The sequence below is a fragment of the Gorilla gorilla genome, chromosome 10 (assembly GCF_029281585.2).
Source record: "Gorilla gorilla gorilla isolate KB3781 chromosome 10, NHGRI_mGorGor1-v2.1_pri, whole genome shotgun sequence".
NCBI classification, from domain to species: domain Eukaryota; kingdom Metazoa; phylum Chordata; class Mammalia; order Primates; family Hominidae; genus Gorilla; species Gorilla gorilla.
The window spans coordinates 16274637-16299455 of record NC_073234.2 but is presented as its reverse complement, the minus strand read 5'-3'; the positions used below and the strand labels follow the sequence as shown (position 1 = coordinate 16299455).

Below are 24819 nucleotides of genomic sequence, written 5' to 3'. Positions count from 1 at the left end.
ATGTCCACGACTCACGTGGAAGCCGTGGCTCTGTCCTTTGCTAGTGTTTGGCCATGGGCTCTTGGCGCAGTCTGGTCTGTGAAATAAAGGGGTACGCAGGGTCGTCCTGTGACCCATGTGTGACGACATTATAGGAAAACATTTGGAGAACACAGAGGTTCTGTCCGCAGGTTACTTAGTCTTAACGAGAAAAGGGCTTGACCTCAGCCTCTTGAAGAAGGTACAAAAAGAGAGAGAGAAAAGGGCACCAGAGGAGTGCTAGTAAAGAGCAGAAAGAGAAAAAAACTCCCAGCTGGGGCACAGTGGGAAGAGTGCATGAGAGAACAGCGTCAGAGCCTCCAAACACAGGGGCCCACCCATCGCCATCCCTTCCTCATTCACTGTGAGTGACCTGGGGTTACGTGCCTGCTGGCCTCAGGAGACAGATTTGGGGGGAACATCAGACAGGCACTGTATGTATCTAAAGTCTAATCATGTTTTTTTTTTAATTTCTTTTTCTTTTTCTTTCTTTCTTTTTTTTTTTTTTTTTGAGATGGAGTCTTGCTCTGTTGCCCAGGCTGGAGTGCAATAGCGCGATCTCAGCTCACTGCAACCTCCGCCTCCCAGGTTCATGCTATTCTCCTGCCTCAGCCTCTCCAGTAGCTGGGATTACAGCATGCACCACCACATCTGGCTAATTTTTGTATTCTCAGTAGAGGCAGGCTTTCACCATGTTGGCCAGGCTGGTCTCGAACTCTTGACCTTGTGATCCGCCTGCCTCGGCCTCCCAAAGTACTGGGATTACAGGCATGAGCCACCGCACCCGGCCCTCTTTTTCTTTCTCTTTTTTTTTTGAAACAGAGTTTCACTTTTGTTGCCCAGGCTGGATGGAGTGCAATGGCCTGATCTCAGCTCACCACAACCTCCGCCTCCCGGGTTCCAGTGATTCTCCCATCTCAACCTTCTGAGTAGCTGGAACTACAGGCATGCGCCACCACGCCTGGCTAATTTTTGTATTTTTAGTAGAGACAGGGTTTCTCCGTGTTGGCCAGGCTGGTCTTAAACTCCCGACCTCAGGTGATCTGCCCGCCTCGGCCTCCCAAAGTGCTGGGATTAAAGGTGTGAGCCACCGTTCCCGGCCTTTTTTTTTTTTTTTTTAGAGACAAGGTCTGGCTCTGTCACCCAGGTTGGAGTGCAGTGGCATAATCATAGCTCACTATAATTTACCACCATGCTCAGCTAATTATTTTTATTTGTTTTTTGTAGTGACAGGGTCTTGCTATGTTGCCCAGGCTGGTTTCAAACTCCTGGGCTCAAGTGATCCTTTTGCCTTGCTCTCCCAAAATGCTGGGATGACAGGCCTGAGCCACCATGCCCAGCCTGTTATTTTTTATTAAATCTCTTTGCACAACGTTGGGAGAGCTTGCCAGCAAAGGGCAGCAAGTCATCTAGAAAGATGCATTTTGATAGGTGGAAACTTAACACCAAATGAAGAGGGATTTTTTTTTTCCTGCCCCAGTGGCCCTCACTTTCTGTGGCCTGAAGCTTGTGTCCCTTAGCTGCTTAAATTCCCCAAGACTCAGCTGACTTCAGGGTTAAATCACTACCTTGGTGCTCTCTCCCTCGTACACCTTGAAAGCTGAGGATTGTGTTTTGGTTTTTTTCTCTCCCTAAAAGGTAGCTGTACTCTGTCTTCCTTTTAACCACAGTTCCCTAGAAAATAAGAACTGTGACAAACAAAAGGAGATGGGTACAGGAATAGGCCTTACTCCTCTTCTCCCCCAGTTCCTCAGCCCTAGATCCCAGGGACCCTAACCATGGTTGCAGTTTTCGTTGAGGAATTAAGGCCTACAAAGAAAATCTGATTCGCAGTAACCTAAGCTTGACTCTTGGCTTAGAAGTCCCAGCTTCAGGAAAAGCCTACCCGTTAGGTTCTTTCCTCATTCTGTTGAGGTAGCTCTTATGAGCTCTATTTTACACACGTGGCTCCTCAGACTTAGACAGAGTAAGTCAGTTTCCCAAAGTCTGCAGTGGTGCATAGTAACATTTTGAATATTACCTTCAGTACTGGCTCTGTTTTACATGTAACTCAGTGATTGCCAAGGAAGACGGGGCTGCACACCCCCATAAGGGTATTCGAGTGTGTGTGTGTGTGTGTGTGTGTGTAAGGAGGAGGTTGATACTGATATTCCATATAATATTATTTATGCTTGAAAAAGAACCCATTGCTTTCATTTTACAATGAAACTTTTACTTTTGTGAAAAGTAAATTGGACAGAAATCTTCTTGACTGTCGGGGATCTGCAAAGGTATCCTCTTTAATGTGGAGGATGTTCAGAGCAGGGAGAGTGAGATGTTTATATTCTGTTTATCAGTCGGGGGCTGTGGGTTAAATACAGCAGCCTAGTCTTTGCCAAGTCTCCACTGACCACGTGCTCCTGCTTTGGATCATTGATGTTTTGTATTTAATCTAATCTTGCAATGAAATTCTTCTCAGAGCTTTGTCATTTAGACTTCACTCTTTCTCATAAATAGCCACAGTTTTTCTCCTCTGTTTAATAACAGAGGAAGAGAAAACAATCGTGATATAAAATGAAAAAAATGCAATATAAGATTTTATGTATAGTATAATCTCAACTTTATTAATAATTTTAAATGAATTTATAAAAGTTAATATGAGGGCTGGGCGCAGTGGCTCATGCCTGTAATCCCAGCACTTTGGGAGGCCAAGGTGGGCAGATCATGAGGTCAGGAGATCGAGACCATCCTGGCTAACACGGTGAAACCCCATCTCTACTAAAAATACAAAAAATTAGCTGAGCGTCGTGGCGGGCGCCTGTAGCCCCAGCTACTCGGGAGGCTGAGGCAGGAGAATGGCGTGAACCCGGGAGGCGGAGCTTGCAGTGAGTCGAGATCACGCCACTGCACTCCAGCCTGGGCAACAGAGCGAGACTCCGTTTCAAAAAAAAAAAAAAAAAGTTAATATGAGAGGGAATGTGCTGCAATGTTAAAAGCACAGACCTGAAGCCAGAAAGACTCAGGTATGAATATTGTCTCTGCCCTGACTAGCTGTATGAACTTGGGCAAGCTACTTAAACTTTCTGATCCCCAGTTGTTTTATCTGCAAAAATGAGGAGGGGGAAGAATTGTATTTATATCAAAGAAGCTGAATTAAATTATAACTAATTAAATGAAATACTTGACACACAGAGAACCCTCAATAAATGATCTTATTATTCTGAGTAGGGAATACAAAGAGCCCACTTCATGAGCACGTGACCACGCAGTCAAACAGGACTCAGAGTGGGTTCAATGCTCTGCTGTGGCCTTCTTGAAGTTCCTCATAATTTGGGAACAAGGGGCCTAGGTTTTCATTTTGCATTGGACTCCGCAAATTACACACACACGGCACACACACAGAGAAAAGATTAAAAAGCAATAAACCAATTACATCAATTTTTTCTATTTTCTATTTTTTATTTTTATTTTTAGAGAGTCTTGCTCTGTCACTGTGGCTGGAGTGCAGTGGCGTGATCTTGGTTCACTGCAACCTCCACTTCCTGGGTTCGAGTGATTCTCCCGTCTCAGCCTCCCGAGTGGCTGGGACTACAGGCGCCTGCCATCACGCCCGGCTAATTTTTGTATTTTTAGTACAGGCAGGGTTTCACCATGTTGGCCAGGCTGGTCTCGAATTCCTGACCTCAAATGATCCACCCACCTCAGCCTCCCAAATTGCTGGGATTATAGGTGTGAGCCACCACGCCCGGCCTACATCAAATGTTTAATAGAAATAAATAAAAACAAAAAGCAGTAAACCAAAATGTAAACAATGTTTAATCTCTGGATGGTTTTCTTTTTCCTTTTTTGTTTTTCTGGGGCGGGGGTGGGGGGTTCATTCTGTTGCCCAGGCTGTAGTGCAGTGGCACAAGCTTGGCTCACTGCAGCTCTCTGCCTCCCAAGTAGCTGGGACTAGGCATGTGCCACCACGTCTGGCTAATTTTTATATTTTTTGTAGAGACAGGATTGTGCCATGTTGCCCAGGCTGGTCTGGAACTCCTGGACTCAAGTGATCCACCCATCTCGACCTCCTAAAGTGCTGGGATTACAGGCGCGAACCACTGTGTCTGGCCTCCGGGTGGTTTTAAGTGGGGACTTTTATTTCTCACACATTCTTCTGTATATTCTATATTTTCTACAAGAAATATATATTACTTTTCTAATCAGGAAATAAATGAATATATGCATGTGCCTTTACAAAACTGTTCTCATTCTGCAGATGAGTGAAACCAAGGTAACAGATGGGAAGGAAATGACTCACGTAAGATCACACAGCAATCGATGTCACATTATGACAATGTTCAGGAAACTGCATTTCCATTTTTGCGCCCCACTCTCTTGGGTCTGTGTTACCCACAGCTTTTCTAGCAAGGATCTCGTTGGCATCTGACTTGATCTGGGGACCTGGCACTACACTGTGCAGAAGGGGGCCCCCCCTCAGAAGCCCAGTGTCAGTTAGTATGTGCTTATCTGCAGAGGCTTGCTGCTGTGGGAGTTTCAGAAGTAGAAGCCACAGTCCCTGTTCTCAAAAGGCTTACAGATGGGTGCTCACAGTTGCACATGAAGCAGTGATGTCAGTGCTGTTGTGCAGACTCTGTATGCTGTAAGAATAGCAGGGGAAGGAACTGGTTGTCAGAGGAGAAACCAAGAACCGTTGGCACAAAATCTTTTTACCAGGGTTGTTCACAAAAGAAAAAATGCTGGAAGCTCTGCTCCTTTTAATTTTCCCCAGCTACCCTGTGTAGGCACCTGAAGGTAAACAGTATGAAGGAGAAGGGGATAGAAATGCACAAGATAGTTCTCGTTTTGCATATTCCATAGTTCATAGTATTGAAGGTCTTCTTTGACAAACCCCACTGAAGTTTCTTGATTTCACCTTCACCATGGCTAAAAGCAGCAGCTCGGCCCCACACTTTGATTTTTCCCTCCTGTGCTTTCTCTTCCCCTTCTGTTTCTCTTGGTGAAGGGTCCAAATTGGAAACTTTTTTGTCCCACAGCCCACCGTAAGGGTTCATTCTGTGAACCTACGTCTATTGCATCCCAGCTTACCTAACAGCTCTTTCCCCAAGAACCAAACTTTAAGTTCCTCTCAGCAGCACAGTAAATCTTCAGAGGCTAATACCTGTTTTTTTTTTCTTTTTCTTGAGACGGAGTTTCGCTCTTGTTGCCCAGGCTGGAGTGCAATGGCACAATCTCGGTTCACTGCAACCTCTGCCTCCTGGGTTCAAGCGATTCTCTCACCTCAGCCTCCTGAGTAGCTGGGATGACAGGCGCCCGCCACCATGCCCAGCTAATTTTTGTATTTTTAGTAGACACGGGGTTTCACCATGTTGGTCAGGCTGGTCTCAAACTCCTGATCTCAGGTGATCCACCCACCTCGGCCTCCCAAAGTGCTGGGATTACAGGTGTGAGCCACCATGCCCAGCCCACAGACTAATATCTTTAAGGAACTTCTAGAAATCATCTCTGGCCGAGTCATCCAGGTGCGAACGAGAGGTTCTGGGCTGAGATCAAAGAGAACAAGGGGAAGATTCAGCAGTTACACAGCTGGGCTCATACTGAGGGGATTTGCATGAATATTAACATCAGCTCCATTTACTGGGTTCTTTTACCCTGTGCCAGGCAGGTAATTTGCTTGATATGCATGATCTGATTTAATTTAGTTCTCCTAGTGATCTTTCTAAAGTAGGCACTACGATCCCATCTTCTCAGGGAGAAAGGAAGCAAACTAAGTTGCTCAAAAACACAGCTAGTCAACACCCCCAGAATGTACCATGCCAAGAGTGAACTCTAATGTAAACTGTGGACTTTGGGTGATAATGATGTGTCAATGTAAGTTCAATGATTGCAACAAATGTACCACTCTGGTGTGGGATGTTGACAGTGGGGGAGGCCATGAGTTGGGGTGATAGAGGAGAACTCTCTGTACTTTCTGATTGATTTTGCTGAGAACCTAAAACAGCTCTAAAAAACAAAGTCTATGTAACCACACACACACACACACACACACCCCTAGTAAATAGTAGGACCAGGAGTTAAGACTAGGTCTGTCTCCTTAGGTGATGGTGAGTTATTATCAACAACATGTTGAACTCCGCCGTACAGGTAGCAATAATGATGTGTGTGTGCGTGCGTGCGTGTGTGCACATGTGCTGTGCATGTATTGAGGATTGAAGGGGTCTGTGTTAAAAAAGAAAGAATTGGAAGGAAGAAATCTCAGATTGAGTCCTGGCTGCATCACCAGCTGTGTGATCCTGGACAGGACACTTTGGTTTTAGTTTCCTCATCTGTAAATTGCTACTGGGTCATTGTGAAGATCCAATAAAATAAAATATGTACAAAGTACTCTGAAAGCAACTATTCCTGTATTAGTTTCTCTCTCTCTCTCTCACACACACACACACTCTCAAATGTATACATCTGTGTGATTAAAGGGATAGCCAGGAAACTCGTCTCGTAAGTCTCTAGTCCCACCTTGACACTGAACTACTTCTCTCATTTGTAAAATGAAGTGGTAGTTGAACTGGTACCTCCATTGGAGGGTTTGTTGTGGTTTTCTTGAGACTCTAAACTCTGACTTCCATCCTCTACTCAGAACTCCTTTCCTATGTCCCCATCCAGTCTTAAAGACTTGGCTGCTGTCTCTCCTGTCCACTCTCCACTGCCACCTTCGAGCTTGCATCCTTCCCACACCCCGACCGGAGTCCCCTGTGCAATTCAAGACACAGTGCATCAGTGACATTCAGACATCTCTGTCTGAAGAACGCTTTGTGGTTTCCCTGCCATTTAGAAAAGCTTTTAGCTGTAGAAATTTTCCAACATACACAAAAACAGAGAGAGTAATATATCTTCATGTGCCCAAAACCCATTTTCAACAATTATCAACACACAAGCAATCTAGTTTCATCTGTATTCCCACTCACCACCCTACCAGTGGATTATTTTGAAGCAAATACTATACATCATATTGTTCCATCTAAAATAATCTTTAAAAACAATGACTCTTTTTATTAACATGACCAAAATGCTGACCAGGCACGGTGGCTCACGCCTGTAATCCCAGCACTTTGGGAGACCAAGACGGGCAGATCATGACGTCAGGAGATCGAGACCATCCTGGCTAACACGGTGAAACCCCGTCTCTACTAAAAATACAAAAAATTAGCCGGGCATGGTGGCGGGCGCCTGTAGTCCCAGCTGCTCGGGAGGTTGAGGCAGGAGAATCACTGGAACCTGGGAGGTGGAGCTTGCAGTGAGCCAAGATCGCGCCCTGCACTCCAGCCTGGGTGACAGAGCGAGACTCCATCTCAAAAAAAATAAAAATAAAAATAACCAAAATACCATATATCACCTAAAGTTAACAAAATATCCTTAATAATATCAGATATCTAATCAGTATTCAAATGTCCCTGGTTATCCGATATAGGTTTTATTATTCAGTTGGTTTGTTTGCAACATAATCCAAAGTCTATATGCTGTATTTGGTTGATATGTCTCTTAGATCTTTTTTTTTTTTTTTAGATGAGTCTCCCTCTGTCACCCAGGCTGGAGTGCAGTGGTGTGATCACAGATTACTGCAGCCTTGAATTCCTGGGCTCAAGCAGTCCTCCCAACTCAGCCTCCTGAGTAGCTGGAACTACATACAGCTGCTTGCCACCACACCAGGCTAATTTATTTTTCAAGACAGAGTTTCGCTCTTGTCACCCAGGCCAGAGTGCAATGGCACGATCTTGGCTTACTGCAACCTCCACCTCCTGGGTTCAAGCAATTCTCCTGCCTCAGCATCCCGGATAGCTGGGATTACAGGCATGCACCATATGCCTGGCTAATTTTTGTATTTTTAGTGGAGATGGGGTTTCACCACATTGGCCAGGCTGGTCTCAAACTCCTGACCTCAGATGATCCATCCGCCTCAGCCTCGCGAAGTGCTGGGATTACAGGCTTGAGCCACCATGCCCAGCCCAGGCTAACTTTTTAAAAAAGTCATTTGTAGAGAGAGAATCTCCTTATGCTGCCCGGGCTAGTCTCGAACTCCTGGACTTAAGTGATCCACCCGCCTCAGCCTACCGAAGTGCTGGGATTATAGATGTGAGCGGCTGCACCCGGGCCTGTCTCTTAAGTTTTCATCTATGAGTTCCTTCTTTTCTTTTTTCCTCTAATTTATTTGTTGAAGAAACCAGGTCAGGTTGTTTGCACTATAGAATTTCCCAGGTTTAATCCATCCCTGAGTGTCTGTAATATGTTCCTGTCTTCCCTGTGTTTCCTATAAACTGGAAATTAGATCTAGAGCATATTCAGTTTCAATATTTTTGGCAAGAATGCTTCATAGGTGGGGTGTCTGAGGAACACTTTGTCAGTTAAAAAGGTCCTGTGGGCCAGCATCCTGTCTGCTGCCTGGATAAGTGGCTATAATTTTTACTGTGCTTTGTAAACCTTCTTTTCCCTTTTCTTTTCTTTTTTCTTTTCTTTTCTTTCCTTTTCTCTTTCTTTCCTTTCTTTCTTTCTTTCTTTCTTTCTTTCTTTTATTTTGACGGAGTTTCACGCTTGTCACCAAGGCTGGAGTGCAGTGGCACAATCTTGGCTCACTGCAACCTCCACCTTCCGGGTTCAAGAGATTCTCCTGCCTCAGCCTCCCAAGTAGCTGGGATTACAGGCGCCTGCCACCACGCCTGGCTAATTTTTTTTTTTTTTTAGTAGAGCGGGGTTTCACCACGTTGGCCAGGTTTGTCTTGAACTCCCAACCTCAGGTGATCCAACCGCCTTGGCCTCCCAAAGTGCTGGGATTACAGGTGTGAGCCACTGCTCGTGGCCTTTTTTTCCTTTTTTAAATATCACTTCAGGACTTGAAACCTCCACACAATTTTGTGTGACTTGGGTTGCCCAGCCCACACACACACCAGCCCTTAAGGGCTTATCACCCATGCCTCCTGAGCAGAAGTCCATTGGTTCCCAAGAGGTGCCTTAAGGGGCAGCTTGAGAAATGGAACGGGGCAGTTGCGGGGGGTGGGTGGCGGGACAGATAGGGCAGAAGTGGATGTGACTCTAGAATTCAAACAGCTTCACTTTAATCTGCTTTATGTTAACTTCCACATAAGATTACATTTAAGAAAAGGATTTCTTATCTTTAAAAAGTTTGCAAACCACTGATCTTTGTCTCTCTCCTATCACTAAGAAAAGATCATCTATTCCTCTCCCTTAAGCCACCAAGAGAGTGCCAGGCACCTTTTTTTTTTTTCTGAGACGGAGTCTTGCTCTGTTGCCAGGCTGGAGTGCAGTGGTGTGATCTCAGCTCACTGCAACCTCCCCCTCCCGGGTTCAAGTGATTCTCCTGCCTCAGCCTCCCAAGTAGTTGGGACTACAGGCGCGCGCCATCACGCCCAGCTACTTTTTTTGTATTTTTAATAGAGACGGGGTCTCACCATCTTGGCCAGGCTGGTCTTGAACTCCTGACCTCGTGATCCACCCGCCTCAGCCTCCCAAAGTGCTGGGATGACAGGCGTGAGCTACCGCGCCCAACCGGAGGATCTGTTTTTAATCATTCATTGAACAGTGAGTCACAGTTAAAATCCCCCTCCTCTGAATGAGAAAGAGCGAAGGGAAATTTTACTCACCACCACCAAGAGCATCCCCAGGCCTCGTGGGGCATTCCCACGAGAGCTGTGTGCCCTGACTTCCTATTTGTGTGAAGTCAGGCCCCGTGAGCATCTATCAAGGCGTGAGTAGCCAAACAGAAGTGACACATACACAATGACAGGATTCTAAATGTAGAATTTTGGTTGATAGCTCCACTGGCCGAGAAGGTAGCTACTAGCTACTTAAATGTAACCACGTAAATGTGAACTTAGAGGCCGGGCGCAGTGGCTCACGCCTGTAATTCTAGCACTTTGGGAGGTCGAGGTGGGCGGATCACCTGAGGTCAGGAGTTCGAGACCAGCCTGGTCAACACGGTGAAGCCACGTCTCTACTGAAAATACACAGAAAAATTAGCTGGGCATGGTGGTACACGCCTGTAATTCTGGCTACTCAGGAGGCTGAGGCATGAGAATTGCATGAACCTGGGAGGTGGAGGTTGCAGTGAGCTGAGATCACGCCAGCACGCTCCAGCCTGCGGGACAGAGTAAGACTCTGTCTCAAAAAAAAAAAAGAAAAAAAAAAAAGGGTGATTTTAGGCCAGGCGCAGTGGCTCATGCTTGTAATCCCAGCACTTGGGGAGGCTAAGGTTGTGGATTACTTAAGCCCAGGAGTTCGAGGCTGCAGTGAGCTATGATTGTGCCACTGTACTCCAGCCTGGGTGACAGAGTAAGACCCTGTCTCTAAAATAAATTTAAAAATAAATAAAATCAAAATATGTGAATTTATTGAAACTAAATCAGATTTAAAATTCAAATTCCTACTCAGCCAACCAAATTTCATGTGCTCAATTGGCTAATGTGGCTAATGGCTACTATATTGAAGAGTGAAGATGGAAATGTTCAATAACATTTACTGCACTACCAGCTCCCTCCATAGGCCCTCAGAAAGCTTCCCTTTGCCATCCCTGTTGGCCCCGGGATTCCTGGAGAAGTGAATTTGAAAGCAGCTGAGTTCATGTGTAAATGGGCATAAGTGAGTTTGTAAGAATGTTTTGAAGTCAGCTTTTATTCTCACTTCTGTATCTTGTTTGACGTGGGTATGCCCTACTCAGTCTCCATGAGCAGAGGCAACAGACAGTGGTAATTTTCCCTAAAATTTTTCTAATTACATAAATTTTCCATCAGGGAAGGTCTTATTGGTAAAATTAAACTAAAAGCATTAGATTCTTCTTGCTCTGTTTCAATTTTTTAAAAAGCCAATAATTTCTAGCCCTCAACTTTTACACACTGAAATTCAGACCTGTATCTGAGATTTTATATTGTTACACAGGAAGTATTTAATATAAACTTTTTTTCTTTTTTTTTTTTTTTTTTTTTTGAGACAGAGTCTCACTCTGTCACCCAGGCTGGAGCGCAGTGGTGTGGTCTCGGCTCATTGCAACCTCCACCTCCTGGGTTCACGCCATTCTTGTGTGCCTCAGCCTCCCAAATAGCTGGGATTACCGGCATGCACCACCACACCCAGCTAATTTTTGTATTTTTAGTAGAGAGGGGTTACACCATGTTGGCCAGGCTGGTCTCAAACTCCTGAACTCAGGTGATCTGCCTACCTCGGTGCTGGATTACAGGTGTGAGCCACGACACCTGGCCAAAACACACATTAGAAACAGAATGTAAGAGCTAGAGGGATCTTAGGAATCAACTCTTTTGATAGCTTCACATTCACAAACAAGAATGTAAGCCCCAGAGAAGTTAAGTGACTTGCCTAAAAACACAGTGACTCAGCACACAGAGAGGAATCCAGGCCACCTGGCTTTCACCCTAGAGCTTTTCCCACAATTCAAAATTAAAGGATCTTCTTGCTGCTGCCTTCTTCAGTACCCTACAACAATGCTTTGCTCCTTCTTACATAGCAAGATACCTAGGGTCTCATTGTAGACCCCTCATTCCACAAAACTAGACTCAGAGTAGTTTCTGAGTCACTCTGAGTGTCTACTTATCTGTAAGTTCAAGGATATTCTAAAATATACTTTCCAAGAGACAGTCTCCCTAAAAATGTCCCTCTGGCTTTACACCACAAAAATCACCCTAGCAGTAAAGAAAAATAGAAACCATTTCCATCCACAGTGATAACCTCCACGTGGGTGCAGTTTCAGCACCAGCCAAACGGCAGCAACACTCTTCACTACAGCTTCCCTTGCCATCAGGTGTCTCACCAGGGCGTGCATGTGGTGCTTTTATGTCCCCGCAGTGTTTAACCCAATATCCACGTGGTAGAGACTCAGTAGTTGCCTCTCAAGTGGGAATTAGACTTCAAAGACTCTGATTAAATCCTGGAGCAGGGGTCAGCAGACTACAGCCTGTGGAGCCAACTCCGGTCTGTTTTTGTGAATATCTGACTCTCTTTGTAAATAAAGTTTTATTGGAACACTCCCACACTCGTTCATTTACATGTTGTCTGTGACTGCTTTCACATTATTATAGAAGTGAGTCATCGCAGCAGAAACCATATGACACACAAAGGCTAAAGAATATTGGCTCTCTGGCCCCTTACAGAAAAAGTTTGCTGGCTGGGCATGGTGACTCACGCCTGTAATTCCAGCACTTTGAGAGATCGAGGTGAGCGGATCGCTTGAGCTCAGGAGTTCGAGGCCAGCCTGGGCAACATGGCGAAACCCCCGTCTCTACAAAAAATACAGAAATTAGCCAGGCATGGTGGCACGCGCCTGTAATCCCAGCTACCGGGCTGGGGGTTGGGGCCTGAGGTGGGAGGATCACTTGAGCCCAGGAGGCAGAGGTTGCAGTGAGCAGAGATTGTGCCACTGCACACCAGCCTGGGTGACAGAGTGAGACCCCATCTCAAAAAATTAAAATTAAAATTAAAAAAGCTTCATATAGCAATTTGAATTTTATAAAAGGGAAAAATGAAAAAGAAAAACTTTGCTGACCCCTGGTCCAGGGTTACAGCGTGACATGGTAGATAAACCATTTTCCAAAGCCTTTTTTCTGTTTACTTCCAAATGATGCTTATGAGATGGGGAAAGGTCCAAATCCAGAAAGATCTTGCCAAACCAAAACCATTATTATAACCAATTACAGCTGTTTCCTTTTCAAACCAATGTGCTTATTAATAGGAAATTTTTTGAAATATATTCAAGTACTTTTCTCTTTTGCATTTTTTTGTTCCTGTTTCCCTCTATTCAGCCAGATGTATCCATATTATGTAAAAGATAATGAGGATTTTCACAACAGGAGTGCAAAGAGAAATAAATAGTTAATATTTTGCTTCTGGCATCCAAAATAAGGTTTTCCAGAAAGTTTTTTTTTTTTTTTTTTTTTTTTTTTTAAGACATGGTCTTGCTTTGTCAACTCAGGCTGGAGTACAGTGTCATGATCATAGCTCACTGCAGCCTTCAGCTCCCAGGCTCAAGCAATCCTCCCACCTCAGCCTCCCAAGTACCTGGGACTACAGGTGCTGCAAGCTGCCACATCTAGCTAAATTAAAAAAAAATTTTTTTTTTGTAGAGACAGGATCTCACTGTGTTTCCCAGGCTGGTCTTGAACCCCTGGGCTCAAGTGACCTCCTGCCTCTACTTCCCACAATGCTGGGATTACAGGTGTGAGCCACCATGCCCAGCCAAAAAGTTCTTCTACAGATGGGATCTCACTATGTTGCACAAGCTGGTCTTGAACTCCTGGGCTCAAGAGATCCTCCTGCTTTGGCCTCCCGAAGTGCTGGGATCACAGGTATGAGCCACACTGCCCAGCCAAGACAATATTTTTGACAACCAGGTTTTCTTGAGAGAGAGGATTTTCTAAATTTCTTCATTTCCCTTTGAATTGTTGTCATAGAGTTCTACATCAGATACATCCCAGCCAAACAGGAAAAAAAAAAAAAAAGAAGAAGACAAAGCATACATTTTCTGATTCTAGATTAAGGGGACTATGGGAAGAAGTAATCTCAGCTACTCGGGAGGCTGAGGCAGGAGAATCGCTTGAACCAAGGAGGCAGAGGTTGCAGTGAGCCAAGATGGTGCCACTGCACTCCAGCTTGGGCAACAGAGCGAGACTCCATCTCAAAAAAAAAAAAGTGTTTAGAATAGTGCTCGATACATAGTGGTATTATTATGAGGGGTGGGGTGATAGATATTACTGGTAGACTTTTTAAGGAGTGCTGAGAAGAGTGGGTTCCAGGTCTCATTTCCATTCAGGAATGTGGAAGGAGATCACCTTGCAGGCTGCCCTGTGTCAGTTGGAGCAGCCACATCAGAGCAAACTCTGCTGGAAGTGGGGCTGAGCTTGCCTTTCCCCTGCCCTTCGTCAGCAGCTCTCAGTCCCCATGTGCCCAAGGGGGCTCAGGAGCGCTGGTCAAGCATCTCACAGGAAAATTTCGAGGGGCTTATCTTACAGATGTGGGCCACTGAGCGGATACAGTGGGATGGGGGCACATACAAGTCAAAGCCAGGTCTCAGGACGGTCCACATTGCCACGAGCCAAGGTAGCACAGACAGCAAGGGAGAACACTGGATCTCAAAGGCAGAAAGAGAATCACCCATGAGTGACTCTGGCCCAATATCAGACATCAGCCACCAAGGCCAGCAGAAGACCCAGGAGCAGGACCTGTGTCTCCTCCGCAGTCAGCAATTCGGGCGGGCCCGTGGGCCCAGCAGCTCCAGAACAGAAAGGAGCCAAGATGGAGAGGCCACAGGATAGATGCAAGAACTGTCCCCACCCCACCCTCCTGTGCACCTAGGTGCCATCTTCTGCAAATCCGAAAGACTGAGCATTGTGTCTAAAGTGGACTGTTTACCATTTAAATGATTAAATCCAACTATGCTTCATAGATTAGACTAAAATATGGCCCCCATCCAATCATCCAACCCTCCCTCGCACCACTGTCCAGAGGGATGGGAACTTATAAAGGCATTTCATAGAACTGAAGAAATCACCTTTTTTTTTTTTACATTTGAATGTGGTGAGGGTAAACGTGTGACTCTGCCTGTCTTCCTCCCGCCCGCACCTCTTCAAGCCCTGAATTGGATTACAGGTTAACACCCTGCCATGCACGTCTACAGACATCCCCACACCCACACGTGCACAAGCTTGTGTCTAAACCTTGCTTCAGGAACAAGCCAGAAGAGTTTTGGGTTCTAAGGTAAACAGGAGAGGAAAAAAACAAACTTTCTAAAAAAAGACTCCCTCCTGGTAATTTTATTTTAAAAGTAGGGAGAATACCACTGTTTGCATAAACAAGCTTCGAAGGTACAACTACTCCCTGCTCCCTCTGTGGCTAATCAAGGGAAGAGTTGAAGGAATCAAACAATCCGTCAATAAAAACGTATTGTTCACTCACTTTGCAGAACAAAGCCTATGCTTTGGAGCCTATTAGGTAAACTACAATTTTTTTAAAAACTTTTAGGGATATAGGGAACAAAGCAAAGAACAACGGAAATCCCTCTGCCTCAGTATTGAGACTGTGCTGGAGGTCACTCCACCCGTGGCGACTGGGGACTGGACTCAGCGGTGAAGTCAGATAGCGTTGTCCTCAGGCTGTTTTTCAATTTGCTTGATAAACACGCAGGATTTCTTTGCCAGTCATAAAGCTACTAGCTCAAAGCAGGCTGGGTGACCTCAGATGGCTCCGCTGGGACTGGAAGGTCACTGGAGCCACTGGTGAAAATGATGCTGTCACTACCAACTCAAAAGGTCACCTATCAGTGTGCCATGTGCCCCCTCCTGGAGCACACACATGTGCACACACATACACTCACACGTGTGTGCATGTGCACACCTCCCCCAGGGGCTGCAGCCAAGACGGGCATCCCACATCAGAGGGATGAATGGCAGGTCTGTCCCGCCAGCTGTGTGCTCTCTCCCACCCGAAGAAAGCAGCAGAGACTCAGACGGCGGAGCCTGGAGGAGCCCACGCAGTCTGTTCCCGGCACCCGGTGCGTGTGAAGGGACTTGAGGGCAGCGAGATGGAATCAGCAAGAGAAAACATCGACCTTCAAGTAAGTTCTCTCTGGAAGAGGGCAGAGGGGAGACTGGGAGTAGAGGTGAAGCTGGAAGAACAGAGGATTGATACTTTAGTCACTTGATATTCTCCCTCCCCGTTCTCTTTCTTACTCACTCCCTTCTCCAAATGCTCCCTAGGCTTTGTCTCTTTATTTTCTCTTTCTCTCTGTTTCTCTATCTGGTTCTTCACTTGTTTTGAAATATCTGAAAAACAGATTGGTTAAATCCCTTTTGGCCTCTGCTTCCTCTTGTCAGTCAAAGAGCTAATTAGATCCGTATTACCAGAAAATGATTTCACATTCTGAGCAGTGCTTTCCCCAAACCCCAGGACAGTAGAGACTTCTCTTAGAGCTGCCGGGCAGTTCTTTGGAGACAGGAAATATATGAGTTTTGAGGCTAGGAAGAGAGGCAGCTGGCCAACTTTGCATTTTACAGGTTGGAAAAAACTTGAGCCGTTTCTCGGCTATCTTCACAAAGCTCTACTGTGTAGGACAGAAAGCGTCTCATTTGGACAGTGCAAGGAAAGGAAATCAGTCTAATCTCCTAGGAAGAGGCAGAGATGTGTGTCCCTCTGTAGCTGGGATGGGCTTGGAAGGCATCAGAGGTTCCAGTCCACTGCTGGAGGGGAAAGGGTGGGATGTTACGGTGAGAGGAGGGCCAGATTGCTGGGAGCTGCACTCTCTGACTCCTTGCCAATGGATAGAATAGAATGAACCCTTCTATGACCACTGCTGAGGTTGTGTAACATTGCAGAGAATCAAACAAAGTGTGGAAAAGGACTCTTGAGATCAAGAATTTCTGATCCCTGAACCTGGTCCTCGAACAAAATCTTAAGCAGCCACCCAATATACACTTCGGATTAAAGAAGAGCTGTTTTGTTGAAGCAGACTATGTGCACGCGTCTCCCTCTCTCTCTCTCTTTCTCTCTCTCCCTCTCTCTCTCATTCTCTGTGTGTGTTTTGGGCAGGGTGGCGTGAGTCTGGCAGAGTCTCTGTCCTTGGCCCCTCCGCCCTTGAGACACCACCAGGGAACTGTAGGACTGCTTGGTGTGCTGTGTCAAAACCATTCACCTAGTACAACTGCATACCCAGTGCTGTTTTCCTGGATTGGCAGCCAGCCCCGAGAGGGGTCCCACCGCAAGGCTTGCTTGTCCCTCTGTCTGGAACCTTCTTTCCCTGGCTTATCTCCTGGCTGGCCCTTCCTAGTACATTCAGGTCTCAGCTCAAATGTTACTTCCCCCAGGAACCCTCCCCTGACCAACCTCTTCACAGGATGCCTCCTCCCCAATTCGTCTTTATCATTTGTTTAATTTCTTTCATAGCGCTGCTCACCACCTAAAGTTACACTGCTTATTTATTTAGGTGTGTATTGCCTGTCACTCTCACTAGGACACAAGATCTCTGAGGGCAGGGCCTCCCCTGTTTTATTCACTGCTGCAGCCCGAGTGCATGAGGCAACTCTTGGTACACAGTCAGTGCTTTAGAAAACATTTGTTAAATGAATGAGTTGAGGAAGCCATGAGTTGGAGAGGCTCTGAGATAGGAATAAGGTCACCTAATTGGCCCAAGACCTCCAGTCCATGTCTTCTGTCCCTAGTGTGTGTTTTCTTCTTACTTCTAGTTCTTGCCTCTATAAGATCCTTGGTTGTTAAGGAAATTGTGTTGCTGCTTATTTTCATTCTCTGAAGAGCAAGTTTCTTATGTGCTGATGGGTTGAACAATCCAGAGTTACAGGCTAAGGACTCTGCATCTGAACCAGAGGTTCAGAAGGAAAGAGGTGGTGGGAGGAAGGAGAAGGAAATGACTGGCTAGGCTTGATGAATGTCTCTCTCTAGCAGGTAACTGAGGTGTTAGTGTACCTTTCTCTTCATTTGTCATTCACTCTCTTCTAATATGCTATTTAATTCTTGTATCTTACATTTTCCTTTGCTCAGAAGGTTATCCATTATTTTCTACAATTTATTGTCCACCTTTGGCTGGGCACAGTGGCCTACGCCTGTAATCCTAGCATTTTGGAGGCTGAGGCAGGAGGATCACTTGAGCTCAAGAGCTAGAGACCAGCCTGGGCAACATAGCAAGACCCTATCTCTATTAAAAATTTAAAAGTAATTAGCTAGGCATGGTGGCGTGCCCCTGTAGTCCCCACTACTCGGGAGGGTGAGGTGGGAGAATTGTTTGAAGCCAGGAGTTCAAGGCTGCAGTGAGCTACAATCATGCCATTGCACTCCAGCCTGGGCGGCAGAGCCAGACTCTATCTCTAAAAACAAAACAGTAACACTCTTTAGTTAAAACAATGTTTCCCCAAAATGTGGTACAATTATCACCAATGGGTGGTAAAGGTACATCAATGGCTGACAACTTTTTATTAGAATGTTTATTTTTACAGTTTTTTTTGAGACGGAGTCTCACTCTGTCGCCTAGGGTGGAGTGTAGTGGCAAAATCTCAGCTCACTGCAACCTCCGCCTCCTGGGTTCAAGTGATTCTCCTGCCTCAGCTTCCCAAGTAGCTGGGATTATAGGCATGTACCACCACACTTGGCTAATTTTCGTATTTTTAGTAGAGACAGGGTTTCATCATATTGGCCAGGCTAGTCTTGCACTCCTGAACTCAAATGATCCACAAGCCTCGGCCTCCCAAAGTGCTGGGATTACAGGTGTGAGCCACCATAGCTGGCCATCTTTATAGTTTCAGTATTCATTAGAAAGAGCATAACAGGGCTGGGCTAGGTGGCTCACGCCTGTAACCCCAGCACTTTGGGAGTCTGAGGCGGGCAGATCACGAAGTCAGGGGTTGCAGACCATCCTGGCCAACGTAGTGAAACCCTGTCTCTACTAAAAATACAAAAATTAGCTAGGCGTGGTGGTGTATGCCTGTAGTCCCAGCTACTCAGGAGGCTGAGGCAGGAGAGTTGCTTGAACCTGGGAGGCAGAGGTTGTGGTAAGCTGAGATCGTGCCACTGCACTCCAAGCTGGGTAACAGAGCAAGACTCTCCCTCCCCCCCAAAAAAAAAGAAAAAGAAAAGAAAAAAGAAAGAAAGCATAACAACTTATCAGACCTGTGATTCCTTTTTTTTTTTTTTTTTAACAGACAGGATCTTGCTGTGTCACACAGGCAGGAGTGCAGTGGTGCAATCTTGGCTCACTGCAGCCTTAACCTCCTGGGCCCAAGTCATCCTCCTGCCTCAGCCTCCTAAATAGCTGGGACCACACATGTGCACTACCATGCCCAGCTAATTTTTTTTTCTTTTTTTAGTGATTGAGGTCTCACTGTATTGCCCAGGCTGGTCTCTAACTGCTGGTCTCAAATGATCTTCCTGTCTTGGCCTCCCAAAGTGTTGGGATTACAGGCATGAGCCACATGTCCAGGCAATTCCAACATTTTTATTGCTTAGGATGAGCCTCAAGTAAGTGGCAGAAAGTTTTTTGACACCTTTATACAGTCCTTGCACATGACCTGGGCATACCCTCAATGTCTCAGTAACCGTTTCTGTCTGACCTGTTCAGAAGTACGGCAGCCCTGGGTGACATGGATCACAGGTGTGTGTGCCCGCACCTACTACTGCACTGAGACACTGAAACCCTGAACATGGCACAACTGAAGTTTGGGAAACTCTAACCTAAAATAACATTAACTTGAGCCTCTATAATCAATGTTGCAAATGTGTCTCCAGGTCAAGACCTGTGAGAGACTGGGATGGGTAGCAGCAGCACAGCTGGCTGTGAAGAGTGGCGCACAGCACTCAGGGCAGGTGGCCTCCACCAGCTGGATGCCTGGAGCTGCTCCTTCTCTTCTACAGCCTGTGTCTGTGGCCTCCAAGCCTCTGCCCCTCTCCCTGCCTTCACTGGTAGCCCTGCCAGGGAGCTAAGCCTGCACATCTCCCAGAGTCTGCATGTATGAAAGGTTGAGGATAATCCCTTTATTTCCCTTCGAGCCAGTGTTGCAACCCTACCCCCAAGTACAGAGTTTAAGCCCCTAGCTTGGCTCCTTCCCAAAATGCAGCTCCTCTTGGGCTTCCAGATTCCCCAGGCAGATCCAGTTATTGGCCCCTTTTTTTCCACCTGTGCTGCATGTTGATGGAAATGTGAAGATGATCTGCCAAAAGAGGAACTAAGACTTGTCCAAACCGAATGCAAATTCAGTATAGCTCAGGTTAAGTAGAGCAAGATACAGATAGAATGAGATGGGAGTGGAGGTAAAAATACTTATGAATAGAAGAAGCTCTATAGACAAAGTACTCTGGGAGTATTTTTGTTTGTTTGTTTGTTTTATTGCTTTTAAAGACATATATATATAAGCAGTTATATATTATATATAATATATTATATATAATATATAATAGCAGTTATATATAGAGAGAATAGCAACTGTATATATAATAGCAGTTTTAGGTTCATGGCAAAATGGAGAAGGAAGTCCAGAGATCTCCCATACAGCCCCTCGCCCCACATGCATAGACTCCCCATTATCAGCTTCCTCCACCAAAATGGTACATTGTTTTTTTACAACTGATGAGCCTTACATTGACACATCATTATGACCCAAAGTCTACAGTTTACATGAGGGTTCACTCTTGGTGTTAAACATTCTATGCGTAATAACATGTTTCCACTGCTATAGCATAGTATATTATAGTACATTATAGTATATTATAGTATAGTATAGTATAGCATAGCATAGCATAGCATAGCATAGCATAGCATAGCATAGCATAGCATAGCATAGCATAGCATAATAGAGAAGTTTCACTGCCCTAAAAATCCTCTGCATTCTGCCTCTTCATTGCTCCTTCCCCTCTGAAACCCTAGCAATGACTGACTTTTTGTTTTGCCTTTTCCAGAGTGTCACATAGTTGGAATCATACAATATGTAGCCTTTTCAGATTGGCTTCTCTCACTCAGTAATGGCATTGAAGTTTCCTCCATCTCTTTTTATGGCTTGATAGCTCATTTCTTCTTAGTACTGAATAATATTCCAGTGTCTGGATGTACTACTGTTTATTTTATTCACCTACCAAAGGACATCTTGGTTGCTTCCGAGTTTTGGTATTACGTATCGTTCTGTATAAAGCCACTCTGGCTGGGCGCAGTGGCTCACACCTGTAATCCCAGCACTTTGGGAGGCCGAGGTGAGTGGATCACTTGAGGTCAGGAGTTCGAGACCAGCCTGGCTATCGCTAACATGGTGAAACCCCACTTCTACTAAAAATACAAAAATTAGCCGGGCATGGTGGCAGGTGCTTGTAATCCCAGCTACTCGGGAGGCTAAGGCAGGAGAATCGTTTGAACCCGGGAGGCGGAGGTTGCAGCCAGCTGAGATCACACCACTGCACTCCAGCCTGAGTGACAGAGTGAGACTCTGCCTCAAAATAATAATAAAAAAAAAAGCCTGTGTAGGTTTTTGTGTAAACACAAATTCTGAATTCATTTGGGAAGATACCAAGGATTGCAATTGCTGGATCATATGGTAAGAGTGTGTTGAGTTTTGGAAGGAACTGCCAAACTGTCTTCCAAAATGGCTATACTGTTTTGCATGTCCACCAGCAATGAATGGGTGTTCCACATTCTCATCAGCATTTGGTATTGTCAGTGTTCTGGATGTTGGCCATTCTGGTAGCTGTGCAGTGATATCCCATTTTTGTTTTAATTTGCATTTCCCTAGTGACATAAGATGTGGAGAATCTTCTCATATGCTTATCTGCTACCTTTGCATCTTTAGTGAGGTGGCTGTTCAGGTTTTTTGCCCATATTTAGTGGGGTTATTTATTTATTTATTTATTTTTTGAGAAGGAGTCTCGCTCTGTCTTCCAGGCTGGAGTGCAGTGGCCCGATCTTGGCTCACCGCAACCTCCGCTTCCCGGGTTCAAGCGATCCTCCTGCCTCAGCCTCCTGAGTAGCTGGGGCTACAGGCATGCGCCACCATGCCCGGCTAATTTTTGTATTTTTAATAGAGGCGGGGTTTCACTATGTTGGCCAGGCTGGTCTCAAACTCCTGACCTTGTGATCCACCCGCCTCAGCCTCCCAAAGTGCTGGGATTACAGGTGTGAGCCACTGCGCCCGGCCTTATTTTCTTGTTGTTGAATTTTAAGATTCTTTGTCTGTTTGGGATAACAACTCTTTATTAGACGCATCTTTTGCAGATATTTTCTCCCAGTCTGTGGCTTGTCTTATTCTGTTGACATTGCCTTTCACAGAGTAGAAGTTTTCAATGTTAATAAAATCCAGTTTATTATTTCTTTCATGGATTGTACCCTTTGGTATTGTATACAAAAAGTCGTAAGCATATTCAAGGTCATCTAGATTTTATCCTATATTATCATTTATGAGTTTTATAGTTTCACATTTTACATTTAGGTTTATAGTCCACTTTGAATTAATTCTTGTAGAGGGTGGAAGGTCTGTGCTTAGATTCATATTTTTACACGTGGATGCCTGGTTATTCTGGCACCATTCGTTGAAAAGACTATCTCTGCTACATTGTATTGTCTTTGTTCCTTTATCAAAGATCAGTTGGGTCTATTTCTGGGTTCACTATTCTGTTCCACTGATCTATTTGTCTATTCTTTGTCCAAAACACATTGTCTTAATTATTGTAGCTTTACAGTAATTTTTTTTTTTTTTTGAGACAGAGTCTTGCTCTGTCACCCAGGCTAGAGTGCAGTGGCGCAATCTCGGCTCACTGCAACCTCCACCTCCCAAGTTCAAGTGATTCTCCTGCCTCAGCCTCCCGAGTAGCTGGGATTACAGGGGCCCGCCACCACATCCGGCTAATTTTTGTATTTTTAGTAGAGATGGGGTTTCACCATCTCGGCCAGGCTGGTCTCGAACTCCTGAACTTGTGATCCACCAGACCCTACCTCCCAAAGTGCTGGGATTACAGGTGTGAGCCACCATGCCTGGCCGCTTTACAGTAATTCTTCAAGTCGGGTAGTGTCAGTCCTCTGACTTTGTTCTTTTCCTTCAGTATTTTGTCACCTATTTTGGGTTTATTTTATTTTATTTTATTTTTAGACAGTCTCACTCTGTCTCCAGGCTGGAGTGCAGTGACGTAATCTTGGCTCACTGCAACCTCCGCATCCTGGGTTCAAGTGATTCTCCTGCCTCAGCTTCCCAAGTAGCTGGGACTACAGGTGCCCACCACCACGCCCAGCTAATTTTTTGTATTTTTAGTAGAGATGGGGTTTCACCATGTTGGCCGGGATGGTCTCGATCTCTTGACCTCGTGATCCGCCCACCTCAGCCTCCCAAAGTGCTGGGATTATAGGCGCGAGCCACCATGCCCTGTGGGTCTTTTGCTTCTCTATATAAACTAACTATACAATTAGTTTGTTGATATTCACAACTGATTTTGATTGTGATTGTTTGAATCTATAGTGAGTCCTCTTATCCATAAACATGGAATATCTATCTATCTATTTTATATTTATTTATAAATTTATTTATTTATTTATTAAGATGGAGTCTTGCTCTGTCACCCAGGCTGGAGTACAGTGGCACAATCTCAGCTCACTACAAACTCCGCTTCCCAGGTTGAAGCAATTCTCCTGCCTCAGCCTCCTGAGTAGCTGGGATTACAGGCACGTGCCACCATGCCCAGCTAATTTTTGTATTTTTAGTAGTGACAGGGTTTCACCATGTTGACCAGGCTGGTCTCGAACCCCTGACCTCAAGTGATCCACCCACCTCAGCCTCCCAAAGTGCTGAGATTACAGACGTGAGCCACCACGCTTGTCCTCTTCATTTATTTAGTTCTTTGATTTATTTCATCAGAGTTTTGTAATTTTCCTTATAATAGATATTGTACATATTTTGTTAGATTTATACGTAGGCATTTCACTTTTTTAGGTGCTAATGTAAATGGTAGTGTTTTAAGTTTCAGATTCTACTTGTTCAGTGCTGTTTCATAGGAAAGTGATTGCATTTTATGTATTAACCTTGTATCCTGCAACCTTGCTATAATTGCTTATTAGTTCCAGCAGATTTTTGGTCAGTTCATTTAGATTTTCTACATAGACAATCATGTCATCTGCAAACAGAGACAGTTTTATTTCTTCACTCCCAATGTGTAGTCCCTTCATTTCCTTTTTTTTGAAGGAACTACATTGCATTTACTAGCACTTCCTAGCAAAGACTGGGAAACTGCTAAGACTTGTTCATACTGAATGCAAATTCAATGTATGAAGCAGTGGTGACAGGAGACATTCTTGCCTGTTTCTAATCTTAGTGGGAGTGCTTCTAGTTTCTTATCATTAAGTATGATGTTAGTTATAGGCTTTTTGTAGATATTCTTTATCAAATTGAGGAAATTCTCTAGTGTACTGAGACTTTTTATCATGAATGGGTGTTGAATTTTGCCAAATACTTTTTCTACATCTATTAATATGATCATGTGATTTTTCTTTTTTAGTCAGTTGATGTGATTAATTACATTAATTGATTTTCTTTTGTTTTTATTTTATTTTCTTTTATCTTTTTTTTTTTTTTTGAAATGGAGTTTGGATCTTGTTGCCCAGGCTGGAGTGCAATAGTTGATCTCGGTTCACTGCAAACTCCACCTCCCAGGTTCAAGTGATTCCCCTGCCTCAGCCTCCCAAGCAGCTGAGATTACAGGCGGGTGTCACCACGCCCGGCTAATTTTGTATTTTTAGTAGAGACAGGTTTCTCCATGTTGGTCAGGCTTGTCTTGAACTCCCAACCTCAGATGATCCGCCCACCTCAGCCTCCCAAAGTGCTAGGGTTAAAGACGTGAGCCACTGCACCTAGCATTAATTGATTTTCAAATGTTGAACCAGTCCTGCATACCTGGACTAAACCCCAGTTGGTGTGGTGTATAATTCTTTTTTTTTTTTGAGACGGAGTTTCACTCTTGTTGCCTAAGCTGGAGTGTAATGGCATGATCTGGGCTCACCGCAACCTCTGCCTCCCAGGTTCAAGCAATTATCCTGCCTCAGGGTCCCGAGTAGCTGGGATTATATGCATGTGCCACCATGCCCGGCTAATTTTTATATTTTTAGTAGAGACGGGGTTTCTCCATGTTGGTCAGGCTGGTCTCAAACTCCTGACAGGTGATCTGCCCACCTCGGCCTCCCAAAGTGTGGGATTACAGGCGTGAGCCACCATGCCCGGCCCCATCCATTTCCTTTTAATCCGTATGTGTCTTTTTTTTTTTGATACAAGGTCTTACTCTATCACCCATCAC

The 24819-nt window shown here is 45.0% G+C and overlaps 1 protein-coding gene across 2 annotated transcripts in view; it reads left to right on the top strand.

Annotated features, from left to right (window-relative positions):
• The first annotated feature begins 15207 nt into the window (after positions 1–15207).
• NINJ2 (ninjurin 2) overlaps positions 15208–24819 on the top strand; it is a 98591-nt gene continuing 88979 nt past the window's right edge. The window contains exon 1 of one of the 2 annotated variants that reach the window (XM_004052486.4): positions 15208–15619. In XM_004052486.4, the coding sequence (XP_004052534.1) occupies positions 15449–15619 (171 nt within the window). In that variant the 5' untranslated portion in view covers positions 15208–15448. The remainder of the gene's footprint in view (positions 15620–24819) is intronic. The other variant, XM_055357483.2, reaches the window with a different exon arrangement.